Raw genomic sequence first — 23,093 nt, 5'->3', positions numbered from 1 at the left:
TTATATTAATCTGACACTCATAAAGTTCATAATAAATCAATCTTTATCAGATAATGAATAGACCCTGACTGACTGAATGCTTTCATGTAAGTTTGAGTCCTCACAGGTCTCAGTTCAGTGTTTATATTCACATCTTCATCACAGCCCTCTGCTGGACACACTAAACCTCTTACAACAGATCTGAGACCTCACAAAGTTTCAATGGAAATACAGGACGATTAACAGTTAAATGTGAGGTGGTATTTTATTTAAATTATTATCTCATTATTTAGATGTTTTTTGAGATGGTATTGTTTATATTACAGTTTTTCAGTCACTAACAAGCGTTTGTCCAACCAGTTGTCACATTTTCAAAACTCTAAACACAATTAGCACAGCATCAATCTTTTGTGGCCATACAATTCAAACATTTCATGTAATTTTTACACAATATGCAGTCAGTGAACACATTTCCACAATGCTTACATTTTCTTAAAGGGGTCATAGCGTGAAAATCAGACTTTTTCCATTTTTAAGTGCTATAATTGTGTCCCCTGTGCTTCTATCAACCTAGAAAATGTGATAAAGATTAACCCAGTAACTTTGTTTGGGTAAGCCATTTTCTGCAAGCGTGTGAAAAATTAGGTAGTTCAGATTTAGCCTGTTTTGTGAGGTAGGTAGTAAGGCAAATTTCAATAATACCGCCCCCTTTATCTGCAGTATCCAACCACAGCACTGTCATAGTGCAGAGAGAAAGAGAGAAAGTAAAAAGTACTTGACAGCACAATTGAGTTTCAATTACAGCAAATCACCATCATTGTGATCAGTGTTTGCACTTCATCCGCTCATTTGCATTTTAAACGACACACCCAAAAACGGCTCACTTTTGCTCAGGCCTACAAATTATCAGTTTTGACATGCTATAATAAATTAGCTGTGGAATATTTTGAGCTAAAACTTCACATACACACTCTGGGGACACCAAAGATTTATTTTACATCTTAAAAATATGTCATAATATGACCCCTTTAACAGACAAGCTATACCTCCCACCAAAATTATGGATTGTTTTGGTAGTATTTACGAATGTTAACACACAACATCCCACAATAGCAAAAACAATATTCCAAACCTTAGATACAGTATAAAAACCTTTATGTTGAGTAAATTGGGCCAACCACAGCTGATTTCAGTCTGGCTTAGACTCAGTGGCAGTGGCAGGGGTTATTTTTTCAATTACATTGACACTTTTACAGTAAAAGGAGGACTTTGAGGAATGATATTTTTGAAAATAGAAACAGAAAAACACTTTACTGTAATGTCTGAATGAGGAAGAGTAAGAGCAATGGGGACAGGGAGAAGAACAGGCCCAGTAAGAGATGCAGTGATTTCTCTCTTCGCTCTCACGATACATTGACGCCGTCTGGCATGAATTTGTACACATCTAGCTATAATCTTTTTTGATTTTTTGTTTGTCCTGGATCAACATTTAAATCAAAGAACCCCCAAATTACCCTTAACTCAAACGTAAAGCAACACTATGTAGTTTTTTTACCTTTAAATAATGTTTTTTAAATTATTTCAGTGATAGAACAACTTTTAAGTGGACAAATTGTATTGTTGCTGCAACCTGAGCAACCTCCTAGCTGCTACAAGCACACTCTGAAAGTGGCGGTGGAGGGTAGAGCACACAGCCCCGCCCCTCCCCTTGCCTGCAGAAGAGTGTCTGATAACAGGCACTGTTGCGCTTTTCAACCACATGGGGGAGCTGTAAGTGTTCTGGAAGAATAAGTTGATTTGAGACCTGAATAAAGTGTTTTGGTAGTTGTAATGCATTTTGAATGTGAAATGAACTTTGTTAGGAGAACTGTGTGAAGAGTTTTGCAAAAGTATTGAGAAATGTGTCCTAGCGTCTGTAAAAAACTATAAAGTACAAACAAACCTTACAAAAAAAAACATTACTGATGTGCATCTTGACACAAAACAATGGCACTGTTGTATTTTAAGATATGTCAAGACAAGATCTTTTTAAATTAAGTCACTTAAACATGCATTTTAATCTGGGACTATAAGTCCTAGGAAACAGCCCCTAATGTTTTATTCTGTACTTAAACTGTAAGAACCAAAACTTACCAGACAGACTCCACAAACACAAACAGAAGAAAATCACACCGTTCATCTTCTCCATCAGGACAGATCTAAATAATAACTGAAGAGAAAACAGATATCTTATAACTCATAAATGAATATAATGTTGAGTGAGTAATGCAGAAGTGAGTTGAGTCTGATCAACACTTCTTGTTTTAGCTGTTTCGTGTTTCCTTGTTGGGTAAGAAGACGCATGCCAATGTCACAAAAATCTATAATACTCCGAAATATAATATAATTTATACCACAGGTCTGTTGAATGCTGCATTCTGATTGGCTGAGAAATGTTCTATGGGTGTTGATTATTTTTCTGTAAACCGTACACCTAACTTGTCAAATGTCTTAAAAATAGGCACCAGAGCAATGTTTGTGGTAACCGTGGTATAAGCGGAATAATTGACTCCGGTTCTTTTGAATTCGCGTTGTGCCGCATTACCACCTTGGTGTGCATTATTTTCTTATAATTCAATGGCCCGTCGTCAATTATTCCTTACATAATATATCATAAAATATCATATTAAGGTGAGCGCCCTTTACTGTTCACACTAAAACTCTTTTTGTAATAATTATGTTATTACCTTTTATTTGTTATCAAGTAAAATAATAACCTCAGAGTCGAGCCTACTTAACACTAGTCACAACAAAACAGAAAATACTATATTAAACATACTATACATTATCTCTTCGCCTAGCTGGATCTGGCCAGAGAATTTCATCAACATCACATGCAATATCTTCATTACAGTTTTTTTACAGACACTAGGACACATTTCTCAATACTTAGGTCACTTTTGCAAAACTCTTCATACAGTTCTTCTAACCAACTTTCAGCTTGGCAAAGCAGTTAATTTCATATTCAAAATGCACTACAACTACCAAAACATGATATTTGAGAGATGTAGTTATTTAATGCATTTTGTGCCAGTGAAATGATAATTGATCCTTAGTTTGGCCCACATAGACTTCTGTTGTGCACACTGTGTGAAGTGTTTTGCAAAAGTGACCTAAGTATTGAGAAATGTGTCCTAGCATCTGTAAAAAACTGTAACAAGACAAAGCGGGAAGAGCTGTCTTGAATGTTGAATCAATCCTACAGCTTCAGCGTCCACTTGGTCACAGGCATCCTCGATGGCCTGAATGAGGAGTACCCTACAGAAAATTCCAGCTAAAACCAGCATAAGTTGGTTTGAGCTGGTCTTCCAGCCTGACCTGCTAAGTCCAGCTATAGACCAACTTAAAAAATGACCAAAACACAGCTAGACCAGCTTGCTTAAATAGCAAAACCAAACTGGGAGGCCAGCTAAAACCAGCTTACCAGCATATGGTGGTCCTAGTTGGATATTTCAGTAGGGTAGCTGGGCCTGGAGATGGTAAAGCTTCCACCATCATGCAGAGAAAAACTCTTCAGTAGTGTTTAGAAATGGAGCGTTTGATGGAAGGTACTGCAAATTGTGGATAGTGTTGAAACCAGTTCTGTACCAAAGCAGAGCGGTGGAATGACACATTGTACCAGATGACAGTGAGTTGTATTTGGTGCATTTCATTACCTGCTGTGACGATGTGGTGCAATCGGTTCAAAAATGAGAGAATGTGAGGTGTGTTGTAAGGGCCCATTTTGACATGATGGAGGAGACCCGCATGCTGTGAAATGGCAACACAAGGGTGATGTTACCCTCATATTGTCTTGGGACATTACAGTTTTTACAATTGCTTAAAGCAACACTATGTAGTTTTTTACCTTTAAATAATGTCTCTAAAATTATTTCAGTGATAGAACAACTTTTAAGTGGACAAATTGTATTGTTGCTGCAACCTGAGCAGCCTCCTAGCTGCTACAAGCACACTCTGAAAGTGGCGGTGGAGGGTAGGAAACACAGCCCCGCCCCTCCCCTTGCCTGCAGAAGAGTGTCTGATACCAGGCACTGTTGAGCTTTTCAACCACATGGGGAGCTGTTAGTCATTTTTACATGGAAACTACATAGGGTTGCTTTAAGCACAAATTTGAAAACAGGGCTCGGTTTGTCAAAGCCCTACACACAATTAACACAACCCTACACCAAAGTAGCACAACACTTCGTATCATTTGCAAAATGGAACACTTTTGCCTAAACTATACACAACTTTATAAAATACGACACATGTTTCATAAGACTTTAATCTTTTTGAACCAGTTTCACACTGCTGTTGCTAACCTTAAACTGTCAGAATCCTGCCAGATCCTTGTTTGTATTTAGATCTAGTCAGCATGGCAGGGTTCTGACAGTACAATGTTTTATGTGGGAGATGCGTGGTTTAAGTATTGGTTTATTCTGACCACGCATTTCCCAGGTCTCGTCACTTTTTCCTCTCACCCTTATTATTTCCAGGTGTATGTCATTTACTTTCTCCCTATTTAAGAGTCCTTAGCCGTTTCTCAATATGCGTTCTTGTGTGTACTTGCGTTCTTGTGGACTTGTGAAACGTCATCAGTCGCGGCCCAAGTGCTGTTCCAATTCAAAGTTCGCATCAAGCTCAAGTTCACATAAAATCCCCGGATGTGGTCTTGATCCGCTCATTTTATCCAGGATGCATCAGAGGAGACTTGTGTGGACTTATGACAGCGAAGTTTCCCAGAATGCATTTCACGTCAGGAGTTTGTACTTCCGAGTCTGAACTTGCAAGTTCGAACTACAAAGGACACAAGTCCGAGTTTGGCGTACTTGGTATTGAGAAACGGCTCTTGTGTTTGTTGTCCAGTGCTGATTCGTCTGTGTTACTCGGTTGGTCTATGTGTCTTACAGTAGTCTTGCAGTATGTTTATCTTATGTTCCAGTGTTGTTCAAGTAATAGTGTTCAGTGTAGTCTTGTTTGATTTGTGTTTGCCCTGTTCTGTTTGCCCCCTCGTGGGTTTTTGTTTTCCATTTTTTTACCCTGTTTGTTTAATCACATTAGTCCTGTGTTTCATCACGTCCGCATTTGGGTTCTTCCTCGTTTCAAATTCCTGACATAAACACTTTTAACAAGTCTAATTCTTAGTGATTACTGTAAATGAAGTACACAGAGAAAGTGCAACTACACAATAGTTCACCAAACACTACACAAGACCAATGCCGCAAAATATCATTGATTTCTCTTGTAAGGGTGGATTCACTACACTGCAAAATCCCCGGTGTTAAATTAACACCGGCTCGGTGTTTATATGGGTACCACCAGCAGGGTGTTAAAAGTAACACCGAAGTAGTGTTAGAGTTAATTAGATAATTAAGCAATCATTTGAGTGATTATTTGATTATTGAAGACACCTGGTTATAATGAGCCGAACTACATCTACAACTTCCAGTCACTGCCTTAGATAAAATCAACTGAAAAGACATCACTCTTATTACAAACCAGACTGACTTTTGTATACTTTGAAATTGTTTGGTCACCATTATGGTGATCTGTGGTTCCTTTAGTTAGGCAGTTTGACTCTTGTTTTCCTTTTGATGTCTTTGCAACAGTGTTTACTGAACACATTATTTGTTGTAAAGGTTGTTAAAGCAAAGTTTATGAAGTTTTTATAACAGAGATTGTGGATTGAAGTAAATTGTTTACACAGTCAAAAAATTCAGTATTCATGGAAAATAAAATGTTGACCAAATACAGTATATATTCTCTATTGGTTTTAACTTACAGAGCTTTCCTCAGATCAAGCTTTTCAAATTTTATTGTTAACAATACTTGCCGGAAAGCATATTGTGCCTCATGTGCAGATATCATGAATCACCCCATTAATCGCAACAAGGGTGACATAATTTATGTTGCAATGCATGATGGGAGTCATGAGTTTTATACCATGGTGGATCCCAGCATGCTTTGCAACATTATGTTTGTCATCATGATTCCGACCAGTGGGGCGACTCACGACATCTGCGCGCGAGGCAAAAAAAGTATCTCCAGCAAGTATTTAACAATAAAACCTAAAAAGCTTGATCCGAGGAAAGCTATGTTACTGAAGTCCAATAGAGAATAATATACATATGATCGGCATCTGATTTTCTAGGAGCGCTGAATTTTTTGACTGTGTAAACAACTTACTTAAATCTATAATCACCATTATAAAAGCTGCGTAAACTTTGTTTTGACAACCTTTACAACAAATAATGTGTTCAGTAAACACTGTTGCAAAGACCTCAAAGGCAAAAACAAGAGTCAACCCACCCAATTAAAGGCACCACAGATCACCATAATGGTGACCAAACAATTTCAAAGTAGACAAAAGTCAGTCTGGTTTGTAATAAGAGAGATGTCTTTTCAGTTGATTTTATCTAAGGCGGTGACTGGAGGTTGTGGTTGTGGTTCTGCTCATTATCATCAGGTGTCTTCATTAATCAAATAATCACTCAAATGATTGCTTAATTATCTAATTAACTCTAACACTGCTTCGGTGTTACTTTTAACACCCTGCTGGTGGTACCCATATAAACACCGAGCCGGTGTTCATTTAACACCAGGGATTTTGCTGTGTACAGTGGTTCAGTCTGTAGGAACGCCGAAATGACTGAGAAATGTTAACAGCAAGATATTATAAAACTGTGTATTTCTGGTCAATTATCACCCTTCTGCAACCTATACCAACGATGGAAATAAGTGTTATAATAGCAAAATATGTGGGAGAGCATTGCTAGAATATCAATATGTAGCGTTTAAGTATTAACATTAAATCAAAACTAAACAACAGATTTGTAAATGAAAAGGTTTAATAACAGTACTGACTTAAAGTTACAATTGAAATGGTTACACTATAAATGCATGAAATACTTAATACAAACAATTAACTGTTTCCAATGTATGTGAGATATTACCTGATAAGATAGAGAAAGAAAGAAAGTTTAGAAGAAAGAGAATCACCATTAAGAACTGGAATCTAGGCCTAAAGGCCTAAACCCAAGAACTCAGGAAAAGAAGAAAAGCAGAGGGCAGAAAGCAAATGGCAAATGCCAAAAGGCAAAAGCCCAGAGCTCATGAAAACCAAGACCTATATTCTCTATTCCTTGACCATGTGACTAAACCTAACATCATACATTCAAACTGACCAATCAGAAGACCACACCTTTAACCCCCACTGTATTAAACGAACAGCTGTGACAATAGTCTGTGATCACTTTCAGTAAGCACAGGAATGCAGATGCTACAGTATGGAAATGGGGGTTGTGACAAGTTGTGACAAAGTAATCAATTCCTTTTTTATTTTTTATTTTACAAATCCCTATATTTTTAATCCTACACTCTCCATATATTCAAATCAGTCAACATGGAAAATCACTACAAAAAATGTTCAGGTGTCATGTTACAGTAGTGTACATAGCTCAGCAAACAACAGACAAGTGTAAAACACTGCATCCAGTACAGGTTACAATTACAGTAAATAACAAACTTGGGGCCCCCCAACCAGCGGTCATATTAGGGGCCCCCAAACAACCTAATAAATCAATCAATAAATAAAACCCTTATCATCATGAACACTTCAAAAGCATTGTAAATTGTATTAATATTCTTAAGAAATAGGTTGAAACTTTGAAATAGTAGTTCAAATTTCCAGTTCATGTTTATCTGTCACTACACACATACACCCTTTCACAATGAAATGGACTAGTCCAGAAAGATAAACCCAGAGTGACAGGAGCACTGGGAAAGTACACAAACAGAGACAAATCAAGACAAATATAAATGTGAAGATGTGGTTTTAGTGAGTCAACCGCCTAGTTCTGCTAGTAATAGCCCTACAATGATAAAAAATATTTTGTGATGAAATAAATAACGTTACTACAGATGAAACGAATTGAACCCTTATGTTATGTTGGGGATGTTTTTGTCCACTATGTGCTGCTGTTATAAATGAAGTGAGGGTCATAACAGGAAAGCTGGAGGAATCTGTTACTCTAGACACAAAAACACAAAAAGATGATGAGAATGGAGATATAACATCAATGTTGGGAGATGCTGGAGGTACTAATAAACCTACATTATATAAAACTGATGAGAGCTTCAAAGACAGACTGAAGATGAAGAGTGTTGATGTTTATATTTAAATAAATAAAGAATATTTTTTATACTTACCTGTCCTCGTTGTTGTTTGGTCATTGGGTTGGTTTTGGGGACCTCCTCGAGGTGGAAGTTGAGAAGGGGCGTGGCTTAACAATAAGCAGCCAGCCCCTGGCTTGTGACAGATTTTGGCGTAGTCGGCAGGATTCCACCTCGAGTTGAGTAACCAGACTAGCCCAATGACCGACAACGCGGGGCCCGCAGCCCAACCCCGTGCCATGCCCGTCCTGTTTTTACAGAAAGGCCCTACGCCATTTTTACCTGCCCCTATGAAGAGCCCGTTCTAGGTATGGCTCTCTGCACAGTTCGGTATCTCAGCGTTCCGCTGGCTCTTTCTCTCTCCACAGACGACTGCTGGGACACAGGGACACAGTGAATCGTTTTCAATGGTTTCTCTCACCTCTGCGCTGACTACAGCTGCTGGGTAGGTATGGCTCTCTTCACAGTTCGGTATCTCAGCGTTCACGCTGGCCCTTTCTCTCTCCACAGACGACTGCTGGGACACAGGGACACAGTGAATCGTTTTCAATGGTTTCTCTCACCTCTGCGCTGACTACAGCTGCTGGGTAGGTATGGCTCTCTTCACAGTTCTCACGACACACTCCTCTTCCCTGTTGATCGGCAGATTTAACAGGTTATGTGATATTTTACAGGGTGGCGGACTTACGATAGCTGGCTACGCAATGCGTCAACTGGACAGTGGACCAAGGCCCTCCAATGGCCGACGACGAGTTGCCCGAAGCCCCACCCCATGTTGCGCCAGAGAGGCTTGAAGCCCCCACTCTATTTTTACTTGTTGTCCCGGGACGAGAACGGTTTGGCAGGGGGGGATGTCACCGGGTGACTATGATAGGGCGGAACCAAAAGTGGCGAAGAAAGGTTCCGCCTGAAGATGGTTTCCGCCCGGGCCCGATTTTTAACTGCACCATTTTACTTCCTGGTTTCCCTAGCTACACAGATTATGGACAAACGAGCAACAAGTGTGACAAATCAAGCTGAGAACTCATGATTGGAGGAGGGAACAGAGACAACGCTCATAAAAAGGCCCAAAGAAGCCCAAACAGGAGAGTTCGTTTTGGGCACGAGTTGCTTCACTGCCTAGGGCAGACCCGATCACACGCTCCGTCCTTAGAGGAGCCGGAGGGTGCCGTTGATCCACGGAAGTGCTTATAGCACATGGAAAGAGTGCGGCAGCCAAGAAAGGCGAAAAGGACGGAGCGGTGGATTTTAAAGGAGCACTGCACCGGAGTGTGCTTGTTGTGTACTTTGTATACGCTGTGTTGCTGCTCTGCAGACGGACTACGCTGGCTTGATCGTTCCCCTGGGGAAGAGAGAAAAGGGATAGTCAGCTGGAGGTAATGAGAGTGCAGATATTGGAACGATTGACAAAAAAGAGTGAGTAACAGCTGTAGTACTTATCTGTGTAATACTTGGAAGAGGAGTTGTTTGGTGTGTGTTTTCCTTGTGTTTGAGGTCCCTGGCCCCACTGGAGAGGGAAGCGTGGGCGAGCCGCGGGTTGACCGGAAACACGGACAAAACATTTGGTAGGAAGCGCCGTTCACGAATAGAGCAGTGGCCCTGTGGGAAAAGGAAGCGCAGGTGAGCCAGAGGAGTGATAAACAACACGCCGGGCCTGTGAATACCATACATCTCACTCTCATCGGTGGCCTAGCTATCGCCCAACTATCCTCTCGAGGGAGCCGAAGCTAGGTGGCGAGGGCGATTTAAAACCACGTGAAGTGTGTATAAGAGTGCGGTGGGTGAGTTTCACTGATTGATGGTGTTTATGCTATGCTTGCTGTGTGTATGCTGTGCTTGTAGCGTCCCAACTGCCCAGCCTCGGACGAGTCGTGCGATGACGACATCTGTTGTGGCCTGAGTCCTACGGAGAGCGAGAAAACTAAGCCCTGTGCCCCGGGTGTGTCAACGAGAGCTTCACTCCTCCAAAGAGCAGACAGTGGTGAAACCCAGTGAGTATTGTAGAAAGTGCACCGTGCGGATTGAGGGTCATAGCTGTGTGTGTACTGACCTTTCCAACAGAAGCTCGTGGTGTGCGGAGCCCCGACGAAAGTTCGCCCCAACTCGGGACCCCGGTCGTGGAAGTAGGAGGGGGAGTTTGGGAAGCGTTCGGCTCCGTGCCACTGGACCCACCAGTCCCTACGACGCCCGGACAGCTTGAGTGTATGGGCGAAGGAATACGGTGCACCAACCCAGCTAGAAATAAAAAGTTCTAAGAACGTTCTCTGAAAGTTCCCGAATGTTCCCAAAAACATTCTGCCAACGTTAAAAGCGGCTAGTTTGTTTTAAGTTCTAGGAACGTTTCTGTTGTCTGAACGTTAGAGTATTGTTACATTTTACCATTTTTAAACGTTATGACAATGTCATGTTTTAATGTTCAAACAATGTTTAAAACAACAACTGTTTATTATATTGACTTGTTTAATTGTTATGTAAATGATAGAGAAACATTGCATTTTATTATTTTATAGGACCTTGTTTCTGGATGTTTAGTGGATGTGTTGCTGTGGAGAACTCAATTCACTTGTTGGGTTTGGATGTTGATGTTTGTTTCATTTTGAGTCACCCTTGTTGTGATTGGTGTTTGTTTTAGTTGGTCTCTTGACACTTCACGTTTTGCCTACTAGTTTTTTCCTGGTTGTGTTAACTTTGTGGTAATGCACCACATTTGTTATGAAAAGTTATTAGTGTATATCTGTGGTTGTTGGTGCATAATGGTGAAGATCATCACCTAGTTAATTTGCTGATCGGAAGTTTATTTTCTGCCAATATTGTATATTAGATCCAACTCTTTCACAGCAGTTTGTGATTAAGGAGTTTTAGAAACTTTGGACAAAAAATCTCCGCTGTATAGTTGGGATGCCCAAACATCAAGAATCAGACTATGAATCTCAACCATGGTGACAAATAAAATTGTTAAAAAAATCCTTATTTATCCATGCTGCAGTGCATGCTGGGAGTCCTGAATGAGGTTTTTAATTTGTTAATACCCAGCATGCATTGCAGCATGAAGTTTTTTATTTAATTGTCACCATGATTGAGATTCATAGTCTGATTCTTGATGTTTGTGCATCCCAGTTATACAGCAGATATGTTTTATCCAAAGTTTCTAAAACTCCTTAATGACAAACTGCTGTGAAAGTGCTGGATCTCATTTACATTTTTGACAGAAAATACACTTTTGATTAGTAAATGAACTAGGTGATGATCTTTACCATTACGTACAAACAACCGCAGAATAACACTATTAACTTGGCATGTTCATAACAAATGTGGTGCATTAACACAAAGTTAACACAACCAGGAAAAAAACTAACAAGCAAAAAGTCAAATGTCAAGAGACCAACTAAAACAAACACTAATCACAATAAGGGTGACTTAAAATGAAACAAACATCAACATCTAAACCTAGTAAGTGAATTGTGTTTTCTACAGCAATATATTTACTGCATACAGAAATAATGTTTTCTAAAATAATAAAATGCAATGTTTCTCTATCATTTACATAACAATTAAACAAGTCAATATAATAAACAGCTGTTGTTTTAAACATTGTGTGAACATTAAAACATGACATTGTCATAACGTTTAAAATGGTAAAATGTAACATTACTCTAACGTTCAGACAACAGAAACGTTCCTAGAACTTAAAATAAACTAGCCGCTTTTAACGTTGGCAGAATGTTTTTGGGAACATTCAGGAACTTTCAGGGAACGTTCTTAGAACTTTTTATTTCTAGCTGGGAACGCTGTAGCGAAAATCCACTGTCTGCGAGTGAACGAAGATCCCAGTGCTGTGAGTAACGTATCCTGTGAAGTAAAATTAATTTGTGTTTATAGCAATTACTTACCTGTGTCCCAACGAAGGCTCTGTGCGAACGAAGATCCCCAGTACTGTGAGTAACGTATCCTGTGAAGTGAAACTAATCTGTGCTTATAGCAAACACTTACCTGTGTCCCAACAAAGGCTCGGTGTGAACGAAGATCCCCAGTGCTGTGAGTAACGTATTCTGTGAAGTGAAATTAAACTGTGCTTATAGCGATTACTTACCAGTGTTCGAAGACTCTGTGTGAACGAAGAACCCCAGTGTTGGTCCGAAGAGCCACGGAACTAAGGCCCAGGAGAGAGAGAGAAAGAGAAACGAAGGGTTAGAGGAGTAGCGATCTGCAGCAAAGTATAACTGGATAACTTTTGTTTGATTCTGCCTCCAGGAAGAAGCGGAGCGCGCCACGGATTCTAGGACCAGAGCCCCAAAGGAGCCCCTGTCCCCCGTCCTTGTCTCCAAGTGGCCCTGGAGGCGAGAAGAAACCACATAGTTTTAATCTGCCTTTCCCCCCTTCCCCTTCTTCCCTTTTAAATATTTAAATAAAGTTTGTTTTAACCGTAGTTTACTCGTCTGTCTGGTCATTGGGGTGGTCTTGGGAACCTCCTCGAGGTGGAAGAGTTGAGAGGGGCGTGACCTTTAGTGCATTGGGTCCGCCCCGGCTGTGACAGATTTTGGCGTAGTCGGCAGGGTTTCACCTCGAGTTGAGTAACCAGACTAGCCCAATGACCGACAACGCGGGGCCCGCAGCCCAATCCCGTGCCATGCCCGTCCTGTTTTTAAAGAAAGACCCTACGCCATTTTTACCCACCCCTATGAAGAGCCCGTTCTAGGGACTAGAACGGATTGGCGGGGGAGGATGTCACAGGGTGACTTCGGGCGGAACCAAAAATGGAGAGAAGAGGTTCCGCCCGGACATTTTTTTTAATGCACCAGTTTACTTCCTGGTTTCCAGGGCAACGAACGAGCCAAATTCACCACAGGTGCAACGAATTAGAGAAGCAAAGTGTGATTGGAGGCTGGGGGACAATGAAGCACTTAAATAGCTCTGCTGGAACACAGAAAGAAGAGGCGATTGACACGAGAGCGATGTACACGAGAAGTGACTGACACGGGGGAGCTCCTTTGCCAAAGGCAACACAAAGACACGCACCTTCTGAAGAGCCCGAAGGCTCTGTTGATCCGGGGATCGCTGAGGCGAGCGGAAAGAGGACAGAGCCACAGGAGGCGAAAGGAAGGCAAGCCGTGGATCTTTTAAAAGGAGCACCCCGAAGCGGATGTTGGTGCTTGTTATCCCTGTTGGTTGTGTGTATCGTAGCGCTGAGTTGGGCTCGCCTGGTACGCTATTTGGATTGCTGCATCTGCTCTCTCTCTCGTTTTGGATCGTAGACTTACGTTTGAAGAAGATATCGGAGACCTTATAGGTTGAAGAGTAAAGGGATACTGCTTTTGGATAAGAGAAACGAAGGAAGAAGAAACGTACCATCGTGAGTATACATCTGTGGAAAAGTCGTGTTGGTGGCTGGAAACCGCCCTGTCTTTGCATCTGGAGCCATTACAGTGTGAAATCAACCTAGGGGAACGTGGGATGAAGAAAGTACAGTCGTTGTGAGTAACAGAATCCCCTTATGGAAGTGTTTTGCCTGTATTTGACCTGTATATCTTTTTGAGTGTCTCCAAGAGAGAGTGGGTGGCCCTACCCCTGAACCAGTGTGGTGGGTGAGCCGAAGGGTCCCTGTGTTGAAACAGCTACAGCGACAAAAACAAACACTAGGCCGTGTTACCATCTCCATATTCTCGTCCAGAGCGAAGTGAAGGAAGACGGGCGTCTATTGTGTGCACTGAGCATGGTGGGTGAGTCTTGGATGTAGAAATTTTCACTTGAAGTGGTGCTGTGTAATGCTGTGTATTGCAGTGAGGTTGCTGTGTCTTGTCAGACGTACCCCCGCCTCCAGTCACTCGTCCCGGGACGACGAAGAGGAAAGCGGTCCTAGAGTAAAACCTGTACATTATTATGCTGTGAGTGTGTTTCAGTCTTAAAATCACGGAGTGGCATCTCGAAGCATTTTCACAGCCAAACGCTCGGCGGACTTGTGTTAGGAGTGGCGGTGAAGAACTGTGCTATTGGCGGTGTGTGAGTATTACATATAATATTGCTACCTTACCTGCGTCTTTTCATCATCACAGAGCTAGAGGCGAAGGAGATCCGCCGCCCCGAGGTCTCGACGAAAGGGCGCCCCGGTCCAGTTTTCGATTGACCAGCGGGTCTCGAGGAAAGGGCAGCGCTCGACCCGGTGTGTCGGCGTGACGTTTCTCGCCCCTCTGTAGACCAACGCCGAGAGGGTTTTGATCCCCGGCGCCACATAGGAAACCACTGTCCAGTTGACGCATTGCGTAGCCAGCTATCGTAAGTCCGCCACCCTGTAAAATATCACATAACCTGTTAAATCTGCCGATCAACAGGGAAGAGGAGTGTGTCGTGAGAGCTGTGCAGAGAGCCATACCTACCCCGAAGCTGTAGTCAGCGCAGAGGTGTCGTCTGTGGAGAGAGAGAGAGCCAGCGTGAACGCTGAGATACCGAACTGTGAAGAGAGCCATACCTACCCAGCAGCGGTAGTCAGCGCAGAGGTGAGAGAAACCATTGAAAACGATTCACTGTGTCCCTGTGTCCCAGCAGTCGTCTGTGGAGAGAGAGAGAGCCAGCGTGAACGCTGAGATACCGAACTGTGAAGAGAGCCAAACCTACCCAGCAGCTGTAGTCAGCGCAGAGGTGAGAGAAACCATTGAAAACGATTCACTGTGTCCCTGTGTCCCAGCAGTCGTCTGTGGAGAGAGAAAGAGCCAGCGGAACGCTGAGATACCGAACTGTGAAGAGAGCCATACCTACCCAGCAGCTGTAGTCAGCGCAGAGCAGTCGTCTGTGGAGAGAGAGAGAGCCAGCGTGAACGCTGAGATATCGAGCTGTGAAGGAAAACCCAACGTACCAGAAGCTGTAGTCAGCGACGAGGTGAGAAAACCATTGGAAACCGATTCACTGTGCCTTTGTGTCCCAGCTGTCATCTGTGGAGGAATAGAGAGAACCAGTGTGAGTGTTGAAGGAACGAGCTAGGAAGAATACCCATATTTACCAAGAAGCTGCAGTCGGCGAAGAGGTGAGAGAACCCTTTGAGATCGATCCACCGTGTCCTCGTGCCCCAGCTGTAGTCTGTGGAGAGAGAGAGAACAGGGAAGGAGAGTGAGTCGACAAGCAAGGAGCTGTGTGAGATAGGCGGTGAACCGCCGTGAGCTATCTACAGGTACACGGACAGGAAAAGTCTATACCAACACTGATTCTGATTTATTCTGCCTCCAGGAAGGAAGAGGAGCGCGCCACGGCAGAGGGAAACAGAGGCGGGAGCCTGTTCCTCGACGCAACCCCCACCCCCTGTCATTCATTTGGTCGTGGCCCCCCTGGAGGGCAGAGCCCGACATTAGTTTTTAATTTCCCTTTTCCCAATTCCCAGTACATTTTAAAGGAACAGTATGTAAGAAATTTATCACAAAATGGCCCTGATATGTCACTAGACATTAAGAAATCATTTTCATTTCAAATACTTATATCACTGACAACAGTGGTCTGGCCAGGATATTGTCATTTAAAAAGTGGAGTTGCAGCCCTCAACTGATGTTTATGTTGTCATTTTGTGTATTGGCCACCAGTTGTGTGATTGCAGTACCAGTTTTAGCCACAAGTTTTGTGATTGCAATACCAGTTTTGGCCACAATCCTACATACTGTTCCTTTAAATATTTAAATAAATAAAGAATATTTTTTTATACTTACCTGTCCTCGTTGTTGTTTGGTCATTGGGTTGGTTTTGGGGACCTCCTCGAGGTGGAAGTTGAGAAGGGGCGTGGCTTAACAATAAGCAGCCAGCCCCTGGCTTGTGACATTTATAAAGGTGAATGTTAATAGAGAAGTGATGCTTTCAACACAGATTTGCACTAAATATTTTTAAAGACAATATTTACAGTCATCCAAGACAGCAGATCTAAATGCAGCTTAACATTTATAAATCATAAAACTAGATTTGAAGAAGGCAAGACGCAAAAAGAAATCAAAAGCACACATCCAAGCATTACACATACAGCACACCATCAACAATGGGAATTGAAAATAAGAGAAATTCTAATTAGACATGTATAATCAGAAACCAACAAAATATTTTTTATAGAAATGTGCAGAAAAATAAGTTTAGAAATACAAAAAGAAATTTTTTCTCTTTTAGAAGAGAGTAGTTTATTTTTTAATGTATGAATTAACTCATTCCCCGCCAACCTTTACAAAAAAAGTTGCCCGTCAGCATTTTTTGTGATTTTCACAAAAGTTTCACAAAATGCCTTCCAGTAAACATAAAATATATTTAAAATGAATAGGACAAAACTGTTTTTGAGTCATTCAATACAATCACAAAGTAATCCACTAGATGATCCAAATCCACAATTTTTAAACCCCTGGACACCTTTATTATTCGTTATGTGGCTCTCCTGAATCTGCACATGACTTGTTATAGACATCGGACGCAGACGTTTCAATCCTTAACACTTTCTAAGAAGTTTATTTGTAAGCTTCATCAGGGTGTGATTGATTTTACATGACAGTAAAGCACAAACAACAGTGTTTCCCAACACTCAAAGACTTCACTGTATACTAAACATTTAGATACGTCATGAAAGTGGAGACTTGTAGGAAGACTGTGAGTGTTTATGGTGTTATTTGGGATATCTTGATATCTTTAATATTGACTGAGTGAGATCATATCAGAGATTAAAAAAACATTTAAAAATTCACAATCTCACCACTAGATGTTACTAAAATCTACACAGTTTACCTTTAAGACTAAACGATGGACTGATATATTTCAGCAGCATCTAGTGCTTAGGCTGTAAAATACATCTTAATTTATATGGTTAGCAATACTATATTTAAGACTTGAGACTAAAGACAAAATACAAGAAGCACAAAATCAAACTCTGATACTTCAAATTTCATCATTAGATTATGAGACTACAGACAGGGTCACATATTTATTTTTAGTACATATCTATACATTTATATTTAACATACAAGCATACATGACAACAGCATATGAATAAAATGCATCAAAATAAGATTTACATATCAAAATAAATGACTGTCCTGTTGATGATGCTCATTGTTGAAATAGATTTGTAAATGTTATTAGTAAATGTATTTTGATGGTAAATTATTGACATTTTTTGTTAGTCTTGTTCTCCATTAAATCACAACTTTCTCTTTTTAATATCTGTAATTTTATTTGTGTTTCCTGACAGATTCAGCAGGTGTCAGAGATGAATCAGTGACGGTTATGATGCCTTTACTGAACAAAGATAATAGATCCTCATCATTACCAATGTTACATCAAGAACATCTACAGTAACAAATCTGTTTTACTGCTTTCTGTTAAAACAAGAAATTAACCCTCTGTGTGCTGCTGAACTCACATTATGATAAACAGAGATACACTGCAAAATCCCTGGTGCCAAATCAACACCGGCTCGGCGTCCACATGGGCACCACCAGCAGGGCGTCAAAAGCAACACAGAAGCAGTGTTAGAGTTAATTAGATAATTAAGCAATCATTTGAGGGATTATTTGATTATTGAAGACACCTGATGACAACGAGCCGAACCACAACTACAACCTCCAGCCACCTAGATAAAATCAACTGAAAAGACATCTCTCTTATTACAAACCAGACTGACTTTTGTCTACTTTGAAATTGTTTGGTCACCATTATGGTGATCAGTGGTGCCTTTAATTGGGTGGGTTGACTCTTGTTTCTGTCTTCGAGGTCTTTGCAACTGTGTTTACTGAACACATTATTTGTTGTAAAGGTTGTTAAAACAAAGTTTATATAGTTTTTATAACAGTGATTATAGATTTAAGTAAGTTCTTTACAAAGTCAAAAAATTCAGTGTTCATAGAAAATTAGATGTTGATCAAATATATATTCTCTATTGGACTTCAGTAGCTTTCCTCGGATCAAGCTTTTCAAATTTTATTGTTAAATACTTGCTGGAAATACTTTTTTGCCTCACGTGGAGATATCATGAATCACCCCACTAATCGAAATCATGGTGACAAACATAATGTTGCAAAGCATGCTGGGATCCACCATAGTATAAAACGTCTCGGTTACGTATGTAACCCTCGTTCCCTGAAGGAGGGAACGGAGACGTCACGTCGTGACCGACGAATTGGGAACTCGCTTAGAGAGACCAATCTGCTTCGAATACTACTAAAACGCCAATGAACTTGGCATTGAGATATTTGCATAATGCTGGCGCCGCCCCGCCAGGTGCGTATATAAGCCACAGGTGCAAATGTAGAAATCAGCTTCTTTTTCGCTGAGAAAGCCGGAAAGTGTGACCGGCCGATAAACAGCAGGGAGCAGCCCTGTGGCGACGGGACGTGACGTCTCCGTTCCCTCCTTCAGGGAACGAGGGTTACATACGTAACCGAGACGTTCCCTTTCAGTCGGTCACTACGACGTCACGTCGTGACCGACGAATTGGGAATCCCTACCAAAACGCCACTGAGGGCTGACCTCTTCCAGTGTCTGCGTAAAGCCCTCCGGTTCCACTTAAGGATAAGGAGAATTAGGTTTTAAGGCAGAAGGCCGGGCACTAGATGTTCCTTTAACCCACAGTAGTGCCAGCGACTGGGAAGCGCCCTATCTGAGCGGTATAGGGACGCTGCGGAAGCCACCGCCCCGTTAAGGGCTATTGGTGGGCGAAAGTCAACCGTAGTTGAGGTATAAATGACAGCCGTGGCTGTGTAAGCAAAGCAGTGCTCTGGGAAACGTGGGCTAGTAGGATTAACCCCACGGAAGAATACTCACAAAGGAACCCGGTGGGACGCAATGTGGATGCCCGAGCCAAACACAGGTTCGCGAGGATGCAGCTAGTGAGAGGCTGGCAGCAGATGCTCCGCAACATCAGGCTGCCAAGGCAGCGGAGGAAGGCAAAACAAATTATTACGCGTTTTTGCCTTGATGGCCTTCCATACTGAGCTCAGTTTGGAGCAGCAGTCGGAGGCTGCAAGCCGACCTGCGAGCCTGTTCTCTGTGCTTCCCCTAACGAGGAAAAAACACGAGAGGAGACAGGCTCGACACGAACACTGTAAAATCTAATGAACGTATTAGGTGTCGCCCAACCAGCAGCTCTGCAGATGTCTGTTAGCGAGGAACCACGAGCGAGTGCCCAAGAAGAGGCAACACTCCGTGTGGAGTGCGCTCTCAAATTAAATGGACAAGGAATGCCCTGCAGATTATAAGCAAGGGCGATAGTATCAACTATCCAATGAGACATCCTCTGCTTAGTGACAGCTTTCCCTCTCTGCTGATCACGATAACAAACAAAGAGCTGATCTGAGGTCCTAAGGCTTTGTGTGCGATCCACGTAGATGCGTAACGCTCGTACGGGGCAATAATAAAGCCATGGTTGGGTCTGCCCTCCTCCGGGTGGCAGCGCTTGCAAGCTCACCACCACCTTATCTCTGAAGGGAGTGGTGGGAACTTTGGGCACGTAGCCTGGTCTGGGTCTCAGTGAGACAGCAGGACCAAACTGAAGGCACGAATCGTCAACAGAGAATGCATGTAAATTCCTTACTCTCTTCACGGAGACCAATGCTAGTAGGGTCAGAGTTTTCATTGACAAAACTTCAGACTCGCAGACTGCAAAGGCTCGAACGCGGAACCTGTAGTAGGGCTTCAGCACCATGGACAGGTCTCAGGAGGAATAGAGGGAGGGCGCGAGGGGTTTAGCCTGCGAGCGCCTCTTAAAATCTAATAACCAAATCATGCTGGCCAACTGATCTGCCGTTAATAAGTGAGTGATGAGCAGAATAGCGGCGACATCAACTTTAATGGTGGAGGGTGACAGCCTACCATCTAACCTATGTTGAAGATATATAAAAGCACAATGTAAAGCATTCTCTGGGGTCCTCGCGTTGCGAAGAGCACCAGGTGACGAAAAGGGTTTCATTTAAGCGCGTAAGCCCGTCTTGTGGACGGTGCTCGTACCGCGTCGATGGTGTTAGATACCGCTTGCGATAAATCACCTAAACCTTGCGCGCACTCAACGACCATACATGGAAATCCCACAGGTCGGGGCGCGGGTGCCAAATGTGCCCCTTCCTTGAGAAAGAAAGTCCTTCCTCCGGGGAATTCGCCAGGGAGGGGCTGTCGCGAGGAGCATTAACTCTGAAAACCAATTCCTGGTCGTCCAGTACGGGGCGACTAATAAAAGGCTCTACTCGTCCTGCCTGACTTTGCACGGTGTCTGTGCGATTAAGCTCACTGGAGTGAATGCGTATTTGCGCGTCCCCCGCGGTCAGCTGTGTGCCAACGCATCCACGCCGAGGCTGCCCTCGGTTAGTGAATAAAACAGGCGACAGTGGGTATCGTCCGGTGACGCAAATAGATATATCTGCGCACGACCGAACTTCTTCCAAATTAGCTGAACCGTCTGGGGGTGGAGTCGCCATTCGCCGGTGCGCGCAGCTCGGGAAAGCGCGTCAGCCGCTGTATTGAGCGTACCCGGGCTGTGAATGGCACGAAGGGACCTCAGATGCTTCTGACTCCAAAGGAGGAGATGACGAGCGAGATGCGACAGGTGACGAGAGCGCAAAAACCGCCTAACGGTAAATAACGCAACAGTCGCAATGTTGTCGGTGTCGGCTAATACATCCTTCCCTCGCATCTCCATAGCGGAGCGTACAAGTCCCAGATATACAGCGCACCGCTCGCGGCAGTTGGGGTGCTATGCACACCCCTGAGACTGCAAGCCCGTCATACGTGGCTGCTCATCCCGTGCTGGGGGCATCGTATGTGCTACAGAATGCCAGGAGACCCGACTCAGGGGCATATCTTGCTATAAGAAATGCTGGGTCTGCCACGGGGTAAAATTGAAATGACACGCAGGTGTAATGGTTACACAGTGTATGCCGTTGCGCCACGCTCTCCTCGAGACTCGATCGTAAAACCAATGCTGAAGCGGTCTCATATGAAGCAGCTCGAGCAGTGTCACAGCCGCAGCATGCTGTCATATGTCCAGGAGCTTCTGAAATTGTTTCAGAGAGACCGCGTACTTCCCTCGAATTAAACCGAGGCAAGTCAGAACTGACTGGTTGTGCGCTCTTGTAAAACACGCCATTAAATCGACCGAGTCTATTTCCATACTGAGAAAAAGATCCTCTGCACGGGGCAAAGTTGCTCCTTTCCCAGCTGACCTGATGACTTAAACGAGCGAGATGCTGAAGCATTAAATCTCTGTGTTCGCGCACGTCTGCCAAGAACGAGCCATTATAGTTGACGTAAATATAAGCAGAATGCGAACAACGCTCTCTCTCTCGGAGATTTTAATGCCGTGACTAGCACTTTCATGGAGACACGGGGAGAGAGAGACAGCTCGAATGGTGTACTTGGTATTAATATGCCCACCCCATGACGCAGAGCGAATAAACGGTCTAAGGCGAGGGGAGATGGACACATGAAGTACACGTCTACAGGTCTAAGGCTGCAAACCGATCTGAATATTGAAATACGAGCCTCGGCGTATCATCCTAAAGGATCACATTTGTAGAGCCGGTGCGTAAATAAATCGGTCGTAACCCACCGCGTATTTTGGGTAATATGAGATAAAGGCTGGAAAAAACCTTATCATCATTCTCGGTAAGAGGGACCGGCTCGAAATGTCCTTCGCCAGCAGGACATCGACTTTTGCACGCAGTACATGTGCATCGGACGCTTTCACTATAGTGAAACGAATGCCCGTAGAATTTGGGGGAGTGCCGGTAATTGTATTTCGTAACCGAGGCGGACAGTGCGTAAAACTCAACGACACGGGCTGGGAACTGAAGCGAAGCATCCAGGGACCGTACGAGGAGAATTAACGACACTACCGAAGTACCCGCGGTGGGGCAGCGAAGCGAGACAGGTGAAACTGCCGGTGCGTCTGCTGTGACAGCATAAACATCTACAGTATGTGTGTGTGTGTGACACTGACCTGAGCCCGCTGAGGGTGACGGTCGTCTGGTCTCCTGCGCGGAGAGCGCAGACTCTGGAAAAACACCCGCTGGCGATAGAGGAGAGATAGGGTGAGCTGGTGTGCCCGCTCACGGCTCTTTCGATCCTCTGGAGACCTGGAGAGGGAAGAGGAATGCACTCTTATGTGTGGTTAAGTGGGTACCGGCTGGACAGCCGGTGGAACAGATGCAAACCAAGAATTTTCCACCCGACCCTCTACCGGGGGAAGGAGCGAATCACCGTCTCCTGAAGAGTGATCCTCTGCCAATCCGGGTCGCCCGTTTACTGGCCACTTAAACTCCCGATTTTCACGGGAAGCGGCTAAGCGGGCGGGCGAGCTGCTGACGACCGGTTCCCATGCGCTGCCGAGATGGGGTCCGAGGAGGGGAACAGAGGTGGCCGCCGCAGGACGCCGACGGTGAGAGGCAGACTGAGGAGCCGGCGTGGTGGACCAAGGGCAGCTCTCTTTTGCCGGGGCATGACCTAGGAGATCGCCTCAGTCTGCGCAGCGGAGCTGTACGACTCCACGGGCTCGCCGAAGAGGCCGGTCTGTGAGACAGGGGCATTCAAGAAGTTGTTCTCGTCTGCGTCCGTCATGTAAGCCAGACATAGCCAAAGGTGGCGATCTTGAACACTGTGGTGGATATCGCACGACTGAAGGTCGCGGCTTCCCTCGTAAATCTCTAAAGCCTTCGCTTGGTGAACCTGCAGTAACATTATTGCGTGCAGGGCTGAAGCCGCGTCTCCGCATGCCTGATGGGCAGCGCCCGTAACCGGACGACTGTCTATACAAACACGGGAGGGAAGGGTTGGGTGGTCTCTCCAGGAACGCAGCTGCATCGCAACCCCCCGCTCTACTGAAGGGATCCCCGTCCTTAGCGGCTCCGTTGGTGAGGGAGGCGAGGGGTGAAAGCTGAACGGCCGAGACGGCCGCAAATCACGTCAGCTCTTCGTGCCGTCGGGAAAGGCAG

At 43.8% G+C, this 23,093-nt stretch overlaps 1 protein-coding gene across 2 annotated transcripts in view; it reads right to left on the bottom strand.

Annotated features, from left to right (window-relative positions):
- Positions 1-2,379, bottom strand: part of LOC141359260 (uncharacterized) — a 46,508-nt gene extending 44,129 nt beyond the window's left edge. The window contains exon 1 of one of the 2 annotated variants that reach the window (XR_012365679.1): positions 2,113-2,379. Coding sequence is in view for 1 of the 2 variants with exons in the window: in XM_073861405.1 (XP_073717506.1) it covers positions 2,113-2,167 (55 nt within the window). In the remaining variant the exon portion in view is untranslated. The remainder of the gene's footprint in view (positions 1-2,112) is intronic. The other variant, XM_073861405.1, reaches the window with a different exon arrangement.
- Positions 2,380-23,093: the final 20,714 nt, after the last annotated feature.

This window comes from Misgurnus anguillicaudatus, chromosome 23 (assembly GCF_027580225.2).
Source record: "Misgurnus anguillicaudatus chromosome 23, ASM2758022v2, whole genome shotgun sequence".
NCBI lineage: Eukaryota > Metazoa > Chordata > Actinopteri > Cypriniformes > Cobitidae > Misgurnus > Misgurnus anguillicaudatus.
This window is presented reverse-complemented; position numbering and strand designations above follow the sequence as displayed.